The sequence below is a fragment of the Lepus europaeus genome, chromosome 9, assembly GCF_033115175.1.
Source record: "Lepus europaeus isolate LE1 chromosome 9, mLepTim1.pri, whole genome shotgun sequence".
Classification (NCBI taxonomy): Eukaryota; Metazoa; Chordata; class Mammalia; order Lagomorpha; family Leporidae; genus Lepus; species Lepus europaeus.
Window position 1 is genome coordinate 71,576,083 of NC_084835.1, and position 16,468 is coordinate 71,592,550.

General features: G+C 57.9%; 1 protein-coding gene and 1 pseudogene across 1 annotated transcript; one reads left to right on the top strand and one right to left on the bottom strand.

Annotated features, from left to right (window-relative positions):
• Positions 1-715: 715 nt before the first annotated feature.
• Positions 716-6,321, bottom strand: LOC133766314 (olfactory receptor 2T27-like). The gene is made up of 3 exons (XM_062200005.1): positions 6,199-6,321; positions 5,956-5,971; positions 716-1,644 (listed from the first exon to the last, which is right to left on the bottom strand). The coding sequence occupies exons 1-3, from the start codon at positions 6,319-6,321 to the stop codon at positions 716-718; spliced, it is 1,068 nt and encodes a 355-aa protein (XP_062055989.1).
• Positions 6,322-6,411: 90 nt separating this feature from the next.
• LOC133766315 (ral-GDS-related protein-like) lies at positions 6,412-14,923 on the top strand (annotated as a pseudogene).
• The last annotated feature ends 1,545 nt before the right edge of the window (positions 14,924-16,468 follow it).

The following is a 16,468-nucleotide window of genomic DNA, read 5'->3' on the forward strand; positions in this document are numbered from 1 at the left end:
GGGTGCAAGTCTGGGAAGAGACCCTCTGAGGTGTCAGGGAGGGCCTCACGGGAAGAGAGTGAACAGGGACAGAAGCGCACATGGCTGTCCATGGACACAGTGGCCCCGGGGTGTGCAGTGCACTGACCCAGAGTCCGACCCTTCCCCTGCAAGGCAGGGAAGCTGGAGCCTGGAATGTGCATGTTTAGCTGTGGAGATCATGGCAGCTCATCGTGTGAGGCAAAGGCATACTCACATGACGCTGCCCTGAGAGTGCGCGCTCACGCCTCGAACGTGAACCCCGGTAGGTGCACCCCACACCTGGGGCTCAATAAGCCCCTTTCATGAGCATCTTGCACTACGGGAGATGCCATCAGGGTACAGATTGGACTTTGGAATTAAAATGATTTGCTCTGCTAAATACCAGACACACTTGGCAAAGGTGAACCCATTTTGTGACCCCAGCATGGGTTCCTAATGTATTTGCAGGAACTTTAGAGATTTCAGAGCCGATTTAATGAAAACATGAAAGAATTGTAATAGGTTCCTGACTTGATAAGGCTCCAGGGATATTTACATAAAAGCAAATTGCCTTCTGCAGAGGTCTGGGACTCACAGCCAAAACTTCATTCAGAAAGAACTCTCATCATGGTCTCCTGAAGCCGCGAGCACAGCCCGCTCCCCCAGCCCGGCCTCTGCTCTGCTCACCCCCACAGCCTGTCGCTGTCTCCGCTCCCTAGGAAGCCCCACACCTCCCCGCCAGCTTCCGGAGTGCAGCCAGCACCTCCTTGTTCCTCAGGCTGTAGATGAGGGGGTTCAGCATCGGGGTGAGCACGTTGCTGAACACAGACAGCGCCTGGTCCTGCTCTGGGCTGTGGGAAGAGGTGAAGCTCATGTAAATGAAGATGTTCGGGCCGAAGAAGAGACTCACCACCGTGAGGTGGGAGGAGCAGGTGGCCAGGACCTTCCGCCTGCCCTTGACGGAGCTCATGCGGAGCACAGCGAGGAAGATGAGCGTGTAGGAGGCTGTGATGAGACCGAAGGGGACAACCAGCAGCACCACGCTGGTCACCACCACCACGGACTGATACACGGACGTGTCCTCGCAGGACAGCTTGATGAGGACAGGGACCTCGCAGAAGAAGTGCTGGGTCTCCCGGGACCCACAGATGGGGAAGTGCAGAGGGTAAACTGTGTGAACTAAGGAGCTGGCCGAGCCTCCAACCCAACACCCAGCCACCATGTGCAGGCAGAACCTGGGGCTCATGATGGCGGGGTAGCGCAGTGGGTTGCACACAGCCACGTAGCGGTCATACGCCATGAGGGTCAGGATGAGGCACTCAGACATCCCCAGCAACAGGAAGAAGAAGCTCTGTGTCCCGCAGCCAACCCAGGAGATGCCCCTCTCCCCTGTGAAGAAGTTGGTGGCCATCTTGGGGACGATGGTGGAGGTCAGTGTCAGGTCGATGAGGGAGAGCTGGCTGAGCAGGACGTACATGGGCGTGTGCAGCCGGGCGTCCCCCAGGATCAGGACGATCAGAAGAGCGTTTCCCAGGAAGGCCAGGACGTAGACGAGGACCACGGCGGCATTGAGGAGCAGGGAGTGCCGGGACCCAGGGAAGAGCCCGGCCAGGAGGAAGTCCGTGGCCGAAGAGGCGTTCCCACCCACCATGCCGCTGCAGGCACAAGGGAGACCACAAGTGCCACCACCACGCGTGACAGACTCGTGTCAGTCTGGGGGCCAGCGTTCGAGAACCTTCCCCCCAGCTCCGGGTTCTCACATAGCCTTTGCCCGCATCTCAGGGAGAGCACTTTCCCGTGTCTCTTGAACAATCACCTGACTTGGTAAATACAGAATACTGGACACACGACCCACGCCAGCACTAACCGGCCTCTGCTGAGCTGAGTTCTTCCGATTTTCTTCTTTCTTTCTTTCTTCTTTCTAAGTTGGAGAATCCTGTAAATACGAACACCCATTTCTAGAAATACAGGCTTAAACTGCTACACACTGTTTATGTTAGCCGTGGGTCCTAGCTAAGAACTTTTGTGCATTGGAGCACAAATGAAGGAAATTCTAATCAGTTCTTTCAATTTGGCTTTATAAATTATAAATCATTAAACAAACCTTTCTTAGCTCCTCTAATAATGACTCTGTCCTTTGTTCTAGGCCCTGTCTAGTGCACTTGGGCCTCATTCCTTTGTAATCATAACCTCTACTCTACCACAAATGGCTCTACTCCCAACCTGTGTGTACTGATGGTCCTCTTCCCCACTTAATGCTGTATAATTGTTCAAACCTGGTAAATGCCACTCTTAGGATCATTGGTCACTATCCTCACTCTGTCTTATATGACCTTGTCTAAATATGATCAGAGTCGGCAAAAAAAAAAATTATAAATCAATTACTTGGTTACATCCTAATGAAATATCCTACTGTTTGCTTTCCTCTTGTTGGGTAATTGTCCTTATGTTATACACAGGGTGACAGAAATTGCTAGACGCACAGAACTGCCAACCATCAGTGTTCTGAATTACTGACCGAGGAAAGCTCTGGGATTTAACAGAGAATCTGACATCTACAGTGACTGATGACACGTCTGTCCTGTGTCTCAGACACAGACCTGGAGCTCTGCCCAGTGGTCTCCGCGGCCCCTGGCCCTGCTCCACACGCCGCTGCACCTCTGCTCTCTGCAGGTTGAGCAGCTCCAGGAGCGCAGCCGCCCACACTTGCACAGGCACCTGCATGCAATGAACTTCTGGCGAGAGCCAGGCCTTTCCCTGGCAAGTCAGCTCACAGAAAAGTGGCCGCACCACCCCAGCCTGGAGAGACAGTGCTGCCAGGCAGAAGTTTCCAGATGCTCAGCCTCCCGAACAGAGGGGCTCTGCTCAGCACGGGTCAAAACTCCCTGAAGTCCAGTCTGTTACTGCAGCCAGAGACCACTAATGTAAAGCCACGCCCCCCTCGGGCTTACACTGGCTGTTCAGCTGGCCGTCTGTATTCACAGTACTGTGTGCATTTTGGACAAAAGATCAGTTCAGAAGAAAAACCACTGCTTGGATTTGAGCCGTCAGTCCAGTGAACTACAAATGCGGCGGGACTGGCTGACCTTGCCGGTCAGCGACCATGAGCACAAATTTGCTGCACACCACACTCACATCAGTTCAGGGAGTGCCAGCAACGAGTGCGTGTGCAGCCTGCGTGGTCCACTCACTATCATAGCACACTTGCTGAGCGCTCACGAGGGCAGCAGTGACCCGGGACAGGGCCTAAGCAGATCAGAGGCCAGTGTGCAGCACTGCCCAGCACCAGCCCCTGCGGTGCCCCTTGACAGTGGCCGTCAGCACCTTTAACTGCCCTGTTCTGTAATCCTCCCCTCTCCAGACGCCACCTGTCCGTCATAAGGCTGTGGGCTTACAACTCAGAGAATGCAACTGTCAAGTTTAGACACAGCCAACTAATGTTCAAACACTAAAAGCTGGAGCAAAGAAACATTCAAATGTGTCTAGCTCACTCCCACTTTAACTTAAGGACATCAAACTTTTACTTTGTATCTTATAAATACACATTAACTCTGTGGGGACTGAAACCAGACCCTGACAGTGTTCTTTGAGTAGAAATGCAAACATCACAGCAAAGAACTCTGCATCACTTCATACAATAAAGCCTATTGCGCCATTAAATGATTTCAGCTGACTAAGCCTTTTTGGGGTCAGCTCTGCACATGTTTCTGTTACTTGCTTTGTAAACAAGAAGGCTGAGCTGTGGGAGGGAAGAGTGCGATGCTGTGTGCGTTAGCCTGTAGGCTGCACTGCAGTCTCCCAGGTCCTGACGACCTTCCGGGCTCCGGGCCCCTCTTGTTAGCGTGCTCGAGGTTGGGCTGTGAGGGCACAGACAGTGCAGACATCGACAAAGTCAGCAAACGGCCATAGCTCAGGAAGCAAACCACCACAAGCCACAGGATAAGTTCAACGGGTTGTCCTACCTGCTGACTGAGTTTGGGCACATGATGGTGCCCCGTGTTCTACTGGGTTTGGTCAGACAAGAGTACTGATCACACCACAACCCCTGCCTTATACCCTCGACAAAAAACAGCTCAAAATGGATCAGGGATTTAAACATAAGACGAGAAACCGTAAAACCACTGGAGGAAAACACAGGGCAAGGACTCCAAGACATCGGCACAGGCAGTGGCTTTTTGGATCAGACTCCCCAAGTCCCAGCAATAAAGGCAAAAGTAGACAAATGGGAGTGCATAAAGCCAAGGAGCTTCTGTACAGCCCGGGAAAGTGAAGCGGGAGGAGAGAGCTGACAGAATGGGATCACATGTCTGCACACCTTGCGTCTGGATCTTTCACACAGAGCCCAAACAGAAATACCGATTCCAGGCAGACTTCCCCTCCACGCGGACTCTGAGCAGGCTGAGCCTAACACAGGCCTGGCCCCGCGCTGTGTTGCACGAATTGTATAGGGTGAACCAGCAGATGAACAATCTCTGTCTCTCTCTGTTACTCTGCTTTTCACATAAATTAATGAAATTAATCTTTAAAAAATAAAATAATGCACTGAGATACTTAAATATATATTTTAAGGCAATAAATATGCAAATGTAACTGAATATCTCTGAGGAGAAAGGGAAATAGGATCTGGAAAATATGAATTACTTTACCTGCAACTGTTTTTAATAAAACGTATAAAGCAAATAAAAAATAGAAGTTTCAGTAAAAACAGAATGTGACCAGTTCAGTAGGAGACAGAGCAGGAAACGTAAGACTACTGCAGTGCCAGGATCCCATTTGGACACTGGTTCAAGTCCCGGCTATCTACTTCCGCTACTGCTCTATGGCCTGGGAAGGCAATAGAAGATGGCCCAAGTCCTTGGGCCCCTGCACCCATGTAGAAGACCCGGAAGAAGCTCCTGGCTCCTGGTCAGATTGGAGCAGCTCCAGCTGTTGCGGCCATTTGGAGTGAACCAGAAGATGGAAGACCTCTCTGTCTCTACCTCTGCCTCTCTGTAACTCTGCCTTCAAATAAATACATAAATCTTAAAAAAAAAAAAAAAGATTGGTGGAAAGAATTGTGGAAAGACCCCTGATGGCTACAGGTTTCCGATGGCTCTGACACACTGCCGTTGGCGGGGTCAGGGTCTGGAGAGCAGTGGGGCTCCGTGGCAAGCAGGCCAGACTTTGCAGCGTGGGGCTGAAGGTCCTGGGAGAGGACCCGTGTGGTGCTCAGGAGCCCGCTGAAGCTGACACTCGTGTTTGAAGGCTTGGGGGTGTCTGAGACGTGGGAAGGCAGCTCTGTCCTTACAGCAGGACAGAGAGCAAACACTGGTTCCAGCTTAGAGATTTTGACTGGGGGGCAGCGTCTGAGCATGGAACAACCAGGACCAGACCCGACTCAGGGTGGAGGGCCACCCTTGTGGAGTGGAGAAGACCCTGGCCCAGGCTGGGCTTCCACGAGTCACTCAGACTCCAGGTGATGCCATGACCTTGCCACCAGTTCCACCATTCACTCTCAGCATTCTAAATAAAAGCTCACACAGGAGCTGGTGCTGTGCTCTAGCAGGTGAAGCCACCGCCTGCTGTGCCAGCATCCCATAGGGGTGCTGCTTTGTGGCTCAGCTGTGCCACTTCTGATTCTGCTCCGTGCTAATGTGCCTGGGTAAGCAGCAGAAGATGGCCTAAGAACTTAGGGTGCGCCTAAGACACTGCCCTTGGCTTTCCTCACTGACCTTAGCTTGGATTTTAGGGGCCTTCCTAAGAAGCAGGCTACTGTCTTTGGGAATTGATAGGAAAAGGAGGTTTAGACTCCAGCTGAGTGCCCTTCAGCCTGGGATCCTGACCCCATCCAGGTCTCCCAGGCACTGAGGGATGGGGCTGTGTTTGCCTAATTGTGCACAGTCAAGGGGATGGCATCGGGGCAGGAGAGGAACAGTCAGCAGCCCAGAGGGCCTTGGGAGCTCTTCCTGCTGGAAGGGTCCATGTCCTGGACCTGGAGGAAGTGACCTCACTTCCTTGGTGATGGGCCACAACAGACCATGGAACTCTGGTAACCAGGCACCCAGATTCTAGTGGTAGCCACTGCCAGCTCACTTGATAGGAAGCGTTGCAGGGAGAACTATGTTCCCTTGCTGCTGCCCTTCAAGGCGAGGCTCTGGCCGAGCCAAAGCCCAGAATGAAGGTCTCTTCCAGAGTGTAACACGCTGGCTGAGGTCTCACTATGGACGCCTGTGGCCACGGGGGAGGAGGCAGCCACAGGTAACACGGTTTAGGAGCCCTGGGAAGTCCCGGCCAGGCCCAGAGTCTCTGGTGACCCTGCGTGGGCTCTCCTCCAGTCCCCATGAAGGGGACAAGAGGAGGGGCCCTTCCTGCACAGCACCAGGATTCAGGCATTGGAGGATGGCTGTAGTGTCATCCGTACACATTCCAGGGATGGCGGATGGGAAAGTGGGTGCTGGGGGCCATTTTGTCTACTCAGGGGTTCCACGTGATTTCTCCTGTGTCACCTGGAGTCCTCCTGGCTGGGGGTATACCCACATGTCCCTATGTATGTTACCTGGGGAGTGGAAATACTCACGAGGTGTCTCCTGTGGGACACTGACGCCCTCTGGCCTGGCTCCGGGCACTCTGTTTACAGGGCTCCACGCTGGAGATCAGCAATGATTCCCATGAGGAACTCATCTTCTCAGGCAATGGACAGGTGCGTCAGGCCAACAGCCGTGGACAGCGCTGGGCTGGGCTGAGGGAGGGGCCTAGGGAGATACACAGGCAGGGTCTCAAGATGACCAGGCTGGGCTGAGGACCAGAGCCTGGATATAGGCACCTCTGGGCCCCGTCCTGGTGTTTCCTACCCGAGTGACTGACCCCAGTCTCGTTCCTAAGAGATCTCGCCCCTCTGCTGCCCACTGACAGCTGGGTTATGGCAACCCCATGTCGGGTCCTGGTGGGATGTTCAGGGGACAGTGTACTACTGGTTTCCTGGATACGAAGTCAAGAGTGTCCGCGTGTGGGACTGCACTGTTTTCCCACCCGGCCCATGAATCCCGGGCAGGGGTCAGCTCCGCTGTGCGTCCAGACCTCCCCACAACCCACGATGGAGAACCCAAACCCCACACACAGGGGTGAGGCTTACACTCGTGAGAGAGAGAGACTACTCCATGCACGTGTCAGCAGTGTGTCTCTCGGTCTCAGCCCTGGAGCCCCCACCCGTCTCCATCCTGTTCCATGAGAAAGGACATTTGTCCTGCGGCTCAGCTGGGATTCCGGTGCTCGTCCCCAGCTGCCCAGCTGCAGGTCACGGCCTCAGAGAGCGCCCCTGGAAGCCTGGTCTGCTGGGCAGTCACAGCCCAGGGCCCCACACGAGGGCAGCTCTCACACAGGAGTTTGCACACAGTGCTGGGGGCTGGATGTCCCTGTGTCTCCTGCTTGTACATGTGCATCTCCGTTCCCGTGTTCTCGTGTTCTCCTGTGCTTCACTGTGTCCTTGTCCCCTCTCCTTATCAGCCTGGCAGACCTGGGGCCCACACCATGGCCTGACCTAACGTCCATCACCTCTTCAGGAGTACATGTGCACATGCAGCCACACTCGGGGACCCAGGTGTCAGAGCATCACCGTCACTCTCACAGGAGCTAATGCCCTGCTGAGACAGAGGCCCAGACAGCCCTTGCTGGGGGGAGGGGCTGAGGTGTCCCCCTGGAGCAGCCACGGTCAGATCACCGTGCAGAAGGGCTGTGGCCGGGACACCGCCAGCTGCCATCTCTGCACTGCTGCTCCTAGCTGCTGGCCTCCCTAGGGGGATACTCTGCTCTCCCCACTCTCCCAAGCTGCTCTGTATGTGGCCAAAAAGTCACTCTGGGCCTTCCATGCCCAACCCCCCAGGGATGTGAGGGGTCACCTGCTGCAGCTGGATGCCCTCTGTGAGGGGGTCTTCTCCCAGCCCAGACTCCCGTGGTTGGGGGTCCCTGGAGCCTCCTCTGACTCCTGTCCCTGCTGGTCCTCCCTAGTTTGGAGGTGTGTCCACACTGCACCTGGCAGAGGTCTGCCCCCTGCGGAGCCTGCAGCCAGGCACCAAGGCGAAGCTGGAGGAGTCCCTGGTCCCGGCCTCCCCAGGAAGAACCATCGCTTACCTGTCCACTCTGCTGTGCTCATATGGCGACTTCAGCACTGTTCCGTATTTCCTGGACCAGATATTCCACAGGTGAGCGTCTGTGCCCTCCAGGCACAGGGGCCTCTGCCGCCCCCTAGCCGTGGCTCTCTGTGCCTGCGTGCTCCTCTGAGAAGTGGGGTGGTGTGGGTGTGAGCCTCAGGAGTTGTACAGGGACCATGTGACTGCAGACATGGCAGGAGCCTGGTGCCTGCTCCGTGGCCAGGGCTGCTGGCGCTGCACTCATCCCTCTTCTTCTGGCCTCTGCACCCTTGGGACTCAATAGCCCACGGCACTTGAGGTTTGGAAAACCCCACAGAGAGCAGCCCTGCCTTCCCGTCTGTAAAGGAGGCCTCCCAGCCCCAGTCCCTGATACAGACAGAGCAGGGCCCAGGCACTGGGTGTTGGGCCCAGGCCTCTCAATTCTCTGGCAAGGGTCTGTGTGGGGTTCATCCCCACAGCACGTGAATGTTAAGCACTCTGGGCAGTCACCTTGCAGACACGTGTCACGGCTCAGCGAGCAAAGCAGACAGCATTCCCGGGGCCTCTTGACCTGGGAGGACTCAGACTCTCCCAGCTGAACGCCTGCCCGGGTCCTGTCCACAGGGTCAGAGGGGAGAGGATCGTCCTCCCATGGTCTTGCCAGAATGTCAGAGCTTAGGCCCCACTAGGACTTCATGGACTGTGGGTCCAGTCGGAGGCCTTCTGTCCCTGCCAACTGTGGGAGCAAAATGTGGGTTGTGGCTGGGGAGGGACAGACAGGGTGTGGATCTCCCACTTCCTGTGACTCCTCTGAGAGCACCGAGGCCCGGGGACTCCAACAGAGCTGGGAATGGGGTCCCAGACCTGCAAAGGAGAGGGGAGGCTGGGGCACAGAGCAGCCAGGAGTCAATGCCCAGGACAGGTGCTTCCCAGCTCTGCCCATGCTCCAGGCTCCCTCCCCAGGAGGCCAAGACCTGCAGAGATCCTGAGAAACCTGCTCCTAAGTCTGCCTGGAGCCTCTGTGCTGAGCACCAGGGGCCCTCCCCTCAGGAAAGAAGGTCCCTGGGAGGCTGTCACCACGGGTGTGCACCAGCCCTGTTGACCAGGTCTGCCACGACCGGGGCAGCCCAGGAGGGCTTGGAGTGTGGGTCATGCTCTGGACAGGCTGAGGCATGCCCAGGGCCCCAGAGCCACAGAGGGGCCCCTGGCAGTGCAGTGTGGTGGCCAAGGCCAGCCTCTGACCCGCTGCCCTCGCTTGCGTCCCCAGCAACATGGCTTCCTTCCTGGGACGCTGCAGAGACCTGTACGAGGCAGAGCTCCATGGCCACACCAGCCTTCCACTGCTGAAGATGAAGGTGGGCTGCAAGCCTGTCAGCCTGCCTGGAGGAGACCTGGGGACCCAGGTGTATTTTTTGTATGCCCTGCCTGGACACGCCCAGCGCCCTGAGGCCACAGCAGACGGTGAGGGGCAGCGCAGTCTGCAGGTCTCTCAGGGGTGGTGTTTGGGGCTGGACTCCCCTTCCAGGCGGTGCGACCCCTCGGGGTTTGCAGAGGCCACTGGAAGGTGATTCACGTTGGCGACCCTTTCTCTTCTTCCAGCTCCCGCTCTGCGTGCAGGGCCACCACCCTTCCGTGCACTGGCTCTGGAGCCAGCTGCAGCACCGCTGGCTCAGCCAGGACCTGCTCCAGAGCCAGGGCCAGCTTCCCCACGGGGCCTGCCCCCATGCGCACAGTCAGCACCAGGGCCAGCTCCACAGGCCTCCTCTGGATGGGCTGGGCCTGCAGAGGAGCTGCCTGGGGCGGAGATGGTTGACATCACCGCCTTCTCCCCCAGGACGATGGCAGAACAGCTCACGCTTCTGGATGCGGTGAGCAGCCGGCTCTGCTGGGCAGGGCCAGGACCACGGCGTCCCTGTGGCAGCTGGCGTCCCACACAAGCCCTGGCCAGAGTCAGCCCAGGCTCCATGTCAGCCCCAGTGTGACCTGGGCTCGTTTCTCATGTCCTAACCCACCTGTCCCCTGTGGACAGCAGAGATGGGGCACACTCATGCCAGGTGCACAGAGCGGCAGACAGAAAGCTGGGCACGGTGTGGCCCGGAGGTGGTGGAGGGCACTCACTGTGGTGCAGCCAGGCCCCTGTCCCTGCCAGTCTGCCCAGAATGCCTTACCTGTCTCAGCACTGATTAGGCTTCAGAGTTGGACGGGGTCCCAGAGCAGACACACAAACAGAGCCCCTTGGTGTAGCTGCCACAGGGAGGTGCGCTGGGATGGGACAAGGAGCATAGGGCTGATGGCGATGGGCTGAGGGATGGGGAGTTGGCCAGGACGCCCGGGAGAAAACACCTCTGTGTCTTCTCTCCAAGAATGGGCTCTGGGCCATGGGGCTCTGGGCACCCACAGTGGGCTGCTGCTCCCACTGCTGTGAGCCCCATGCACAGCATCCTGGGAGTGTGGGCACCGGTGCACTCTGAGTGGGGGTGGCTGTGCCCATGGGTCACTCTCCTCCCCAGGAGCTGTTCCAGAAGGTCGTGCCCTTCCACTGCCTGGGCTCCGTCTGGACCAAGAGCAGCAAGAGAGGCAAGGAACACCTGGCCTCCACTGTCCATGCCACCGTCCAGCAGTTCAACTGTGTGACAAATTGTGTAGTAACCACATGCTTGGGGGACCCCAGCAGGAAGGCCACGGACAGGGCCCGTGTGGTGGAGCACTGGATCAAGGTGGCCAAGGTCAGCTGCGGGCAACCAGGGCCCTTGCTCCCTGCACTCTGGGAATGGCCACTTTGCTCTATCAGCCCTTGGGAATACAACCTGTGGCTGAAGACCCTGCACAGACCCTGGGCCCTTCCTGGCAGGGAGGGGCCTGACCTGACTCACTTCCTCCAGGGGTGCATGCTCACCTCCCACCTGAACCTCCGTGTGGGTTGAACCCAATCCTCTCCCTGTGGGGTGGCCATGGTTCCCTTGTGCCTTCCTGTGGCTCCATGGGCATCTGATGCAGGAGGGGGACGTCAGCCCGGGGGATCCAGGTGACTTCTCCCTCATCCGCTCTGCTCTCCAGGAGTGCCAGACCCTCAGGAACGTTTCCTCGGCCCATGCCATCCTCACTGCTCTACAGACCTCCCCAATTTGTCGCCTGCAAGAGACGTGGGGAGAAGTCTCCAGGTGGGTGCCTTCTCCCACAGGAGCACCAGGGTGTACCTGGGACCCTAGGACTCAGCACTAACCCCATGATCTGGGAGGGGCCAGACGTGGACTCTAAGGGGAGGCATGGGGAACGTCACCTTCGAGACCCCTAGACCTTCTGCCTCATGTTTGCCTCAGGATGCTATTTGCTTTGCTGTCAGGCACCAGTTCTTGAATAGTGCTCCTGGGCAGCACCGGAGCTCCCTGTGCAGGTGAACGTGAGGCAGAACGGTGCTGCTCCGTGGAGGGGAGGGGCCCAGGAGAACCACTTGAGCTTCCCCCGTCCCCTGGGCCCCAGGGCTTCGGGAACTCAGTGGAAACTCACCTGGGCCGTGTGCATCCTCCTTGCTCTCGAGCAAAGGGAGCTGCACTCACCACCCTCCCATCACACCGAGTGGCTCCTCCTGGTTTCCCATCTCCACAGGAAAAGCTGCAAAAAATTTGAGCGCCTGTGTGAGAAGGACAATGGCTTGAGCAGGGATCGGCTCACCAAGGTAGGGGGCTGGGAAGTGGGGTAAGTGTTTGGGGGTAGGGTGAGGGGTGGAGTGAGGGCCTGGGGCAGGGGTGGTGTTGGCCGGCAGGACAGGCTCTGTGCGCCTGACCCCACCCGGGCTGTGTGGCAGAGTGGCAGGAAGGACTTCCCTCCTTCCACAGGGTGACCTCGGTTCCTCACAAAGCCAGGCCCTGCCTGGGATCTGCCTGCCCAGGACCTGCATGGGGAAGGCCACCCGCCTGCACTGGGGAGGGGGGAACTGAAAACGGGTGTCCCAGGGCCAGTGGTCCATGGTTTCTGAGCATCAGGTGCAGTGGGCACATGAGAAACAGATGCACCTGTGGCTGTGATGCCCGTCCTGCCCTGACCCACTGCCCATCGCCTGAGGTCCTGGGATTCTCACCCTGCCCAGGGCAATGACATCATCTGCAGGTAGATGAGGAGAAGCTCCTGAGGCCTCCTCACACATGCCTGGTGGCTCTGTCCTGACCACATCTCAATGCCTTCCACCTAAGGGAGGAAGCAAAGTGTCGCCACCCAGAGCCTGTGCAGGCCCTGCCTGTCACTCAGAGATGATCCCTGGGGGCCACTCCCTGAGTGGCAGGGGAGATGTGCAGCAGAAGCTGTGGTTCGTCCTTGACCCTGCTGGGGGTGGGGGGAGCACCCAGTGGGGCTGGGTGGCCAGCACCTATCAGCCAGGCCTCCTGAGACCACCTGGCCTCTCCCTCCATGGCTGTGCCTGGCCAGGGACCAGGACACAGAGAGCCCTGATGGACTCCTGGCCAGGGGTGCAGCTGGGGTTGTGGTGAAGCAGTGGGGTGCCAGTCAGCTGGGGGCAGGGCAGGCTCTCCTGTGTGGCCCTGGGCTGGTCACTGCCCATGGCCTCTGATTTCTCAAGTAGAGGATGGGGCTGGTGAGCCTGTTGTGCAGAGCTCACGGGGGTCGGTGAGGCACCAGGAAGGGTGATGTGTGGTGCAGGGCCTGGCCTTCCTCTCAGGGGACAGTGAGGAGGAGGAGGGCAGGCGTAGGATGCTGAGTCAGGACGGCTGTGTGTGGGGGGCACCCAGCACCCTCACTAGCCAAGGAGCAGACCCAGGGAGGCCCCTTGCTCAAGGTGCCCCCAGTGAGGGTGGGAGCCACAGCATCCAGACAGAGTGCACTTGGGGGAGGGGCTCAGACATGCAGGGCCCCAGCAGAGGGCCCAGGTGTGGGCAGGGGTGGGAAGGACAGGCCCTATGACCCTGACCTTGATCCTGGCAGAAGGGGGCCTTCAAGCTTGCTGCCCGGGAGCAGAATCCACAGAGAGCCCAGATGAGGCTGCGGAAACAACAGAAGGTGCGTGTGCCCGGGCGAGGGGACTCCTCCGTCACACCGGGGCCCGAGCCACAGGAGCAGGGCTAACACCTCCAGCCCTCCCTGCGGTCCCCACACTGCCTCAGTGGCCTCCACCGGAGAGACCAGAGCCAGGGCCTGGGGCAGCTGGGCTCTCAGTGCACTTGGGGCTGAGGTGGCGCTGGTCGAAACAGGGCCTGTGTGCCCTTGGACATCCCAGCAGGAGTCCTAGGGGTGCCTGCTGTCCTGGGAGTAGCTGGGAGGATGGAGAATGGGGGAGGCTGCCAAGGTCCTGGAGGGCTCCCGGGGGGAGACATGAGCCAGGGTCCAGGAGCTGGGGTGGAGGGGTCTCTGGGGCAGGGCTTGGGTGGCACCTGAGAGCAGGTGCTCATCACCACCCCCTGCGGCACAGGGAGTCGTCCCCTTTCTTGGCACTTACCTGAAATACCTGGTGATGTTGGACACTGTGATGGGGGACTCTGTGCATGTGAGTGATCCTGGGGCAGGTGGGGTGGGCCCGGGTCCCTGAGGCTGGCGGGGGCAGGTGCGGGGAGAGCCTGTACTGCATTCTTAGCCTTCTGCGCTGCCAGCCCTTCTCCTGAACCTCACAGCCGTCCCTGGGGCTGGGGCTTCACTGCCTCTGCCCTGTGAGTGTCGGGGCCTCCAACTGGGTGCCCCTCCCTCTCCTGGAGGGACAAAGCTACACAAGGTCTTGGCTGAGCCTCCTTGGCCTCCCCCTTGGGTAGGCTCCATGGGCAGGAGAGAAATTGGGCCCAGCAAGGTCAGGAAGCACTGACATGGCCAAGCACCCTCGCCCATCCCAGCCTCTGTTTCCCTCCTGTCACCAGGCAGGGTGAGAACAGCAGGTGCCTGAGCCTCAGCTGCCAGGTCCCCTCTCCAGAGCTCACCCAGATCCTTGTCCTTTCCCACCCGCATCCCCTTGACGGCCTCATGAAGGGGAGGGTCGGGGCTGGGCCTGGCTGGGGGCAGTTCTGATGGACTCTGTCTGCCTTCCAGCAGGCTGACTTCAGCTTCGAGAAACTGAATAAGGTGAGCAGCTGTGGCCTCACTCAGGGCAGGAGGGCACTGGGGGTCACAGGTGGTCCCGTTCAGGACCCCCATGCATCATCCCTGCAGCTTTGCTCTATTAGGAGGGCTGGGTGCACATGAGGGGGAGACCCATCCCTAGGGTGGGTGCGGGTAGAGGACTGGAATCAAGGAGAAGCCCCTGGGGAGGGGCTGTTGGCACCCCTGTCGAAGGCCAGGGTGCGGCCTGCATGGGCTGGATTGGAGGAGGCCTCTTTAGAGGAAACACCCAGAACCCCGCGGCCCCTCCCCTACCAGGTCCCCACAGCGTTCCCAGCCCAGGCGCTGACCGTGTCCTGTGTGTCCCTCTGTCCCCAGGAAATTAAAGTCCTGCAAGAAATCCAACTGCTGCAGGTGGCAGCGAGCAATTATTATTTTAAGCGTGATGAGGAGTTTGGCGTGTGGTTCCGGTCTGTGGAGTATCTCACTGAGAAGGAGAGGTGAGTGATGGGCAGGAATTGGGTGAAGCCCAGGGGTGTTGGGGGTGGGGAGGGCTCTCCCTGCTGTGCAGCTGGGGGAGCACCGTCCAGGCCCCCTGGTGGCAGCAGGCCCTGTCCTATGGGCACTGCTGGCCCCCAGGACTGCAGCTCCTGGGCAGGCCCTGGGAGGGAGGCCTGAGCTGAGGCTCTTGGTGGACTCATGGCTGTGCTCTCTCCGTTAGCTACGCCCTGTCCCGCCAGCTGGAGCCCTCTGCCAAGAGGCCCGCAGCAGCCTCAAGGCCATGAACACCATCGTGATGCCCTCGTGACCGAGTGCTGGGACCTCAGGGGCACATCTGAGCTCATTGGGAGCCTGGTGCCTGGGACAGTGGCCTCCCTGCTGTGAAGCTGAGGCCTGCGTTGTGTCAGTTTAATTGCCCCTCTTATGTTCTCTCCTTTCCCCCATTGAACTATAGTCACTGTTAGTAGCTCCCTGTTAGAGTTTTATTAAAGTTAATGTAAATATGTTGCACCATGAGTTTCATGCTTCCTCGTCATCGCTTCCCCGTAACTGAGGTTGTGAGCGGTGTTCCACCGTGCAAATGCGCCGTGGGCATGGGCCCCTCCTAGTTGCGGCTCCTGGAGCTGCACCTCGCTGGGTGAGGTTCCCTGAGGTTCTTCTCCTAAGAGGCGCTGGCAGATCACTTGGTGCCTGGTGTAAAAATCCTGCCTGGCTCCTCTTGCACTTTCTGCCCTGGGTTTAGGATGTTGGGTCCAGCCTGGCCTGGCCTGGCTGTGGTGGGCATATGGGAGGTGAACCAGCAGATGGAAGGTCTCTCTATCTCTGTGTTTGCCTTCCAAATAAATAAAAGAGGGGCTGGTGCTGTGGCATGGTGGGTAAAGCTATCACCTGCAGTGCTGGCATCAGGGGTGTGTTCGAGTCCCGGCTGCTCTCCTTCTAATCCAGTCTCTGCTATGGCCTGGGAAAACAGTGTGGGATGGCCCCAGTCCTTGGGCCCCTGCACCTACGCAGGAGACCCAGAAGAAACTCTGGCTCCTGGCATCTGATCAGCCCAGCTCCAGCCATTGTGGCCATTGGGGAGTGCACCAGCAAATGGAAGACCTCTCTCTCTCTGCCTCTACCTCTAGCTTTCAAACAAACAAATCTTTTTTTAAAACTTTTATTTATTGAATATAAATTTGCAAAGTACAGCTTATGGATGACAATGGCTTCCCCCCCCCCATAACTTCCCTCCCACGCCCAACCCTCCCCTTTCTCGCTCCTTCTCCCCTTCCATTCACATCGAGATTCATTTTCATTTCTCTTATATACAGAAGATCAGTTTAGTATATTTTAAGTGAAGATTTCAACAATTTGCAGCCACATAGAAACACAAAGTGAAAAATACTGTTTGAGTACTAGTTGTAGCATTAAATCACAATGTACAGCACATTAAGGACCAAGATCCTACATGAGGAATAAGTGCACAGTGACTCCTGTTGTTGACTTAACAATTTGACACTCTTGTTTATGGTCTCAGTAATCTCCCTAGGCTCCAGTCATGACAAACAAACAATTCTTTAAAAAATAAAGAAAAAAATAGGCCGGCGCCGCGGCTCACTAGGCTAATCCTCCGCCTTGCGGCGCTGGCACACCGGGTTCTAGTCCCGGTTGGGGCACCGATCCTGTCCCGGTTGCCCCTCTTCCAGGCCAGCTCTCTGCTGTGGCCAGGGAGTGCAGTGGAGGATGGCCCAAGTTCTTGGGCCCTGTACCCCATGGGAGACAAGGATAAGCACCTGGCTCCTGCCATCGGAACAGCGCGGTGCGCTGGCCGCAGCGCGCCTACCGCG

Excerpts from the sequence above, each read along its gene's own strand:
- LOC133766314 (XM_062200005.1), bottom strand. The coding sequence starts at position 6,321 with ATGGGGACTGGAGGAGAGCCCACGCAGGGTCACCAGAGACTCTGGGCC.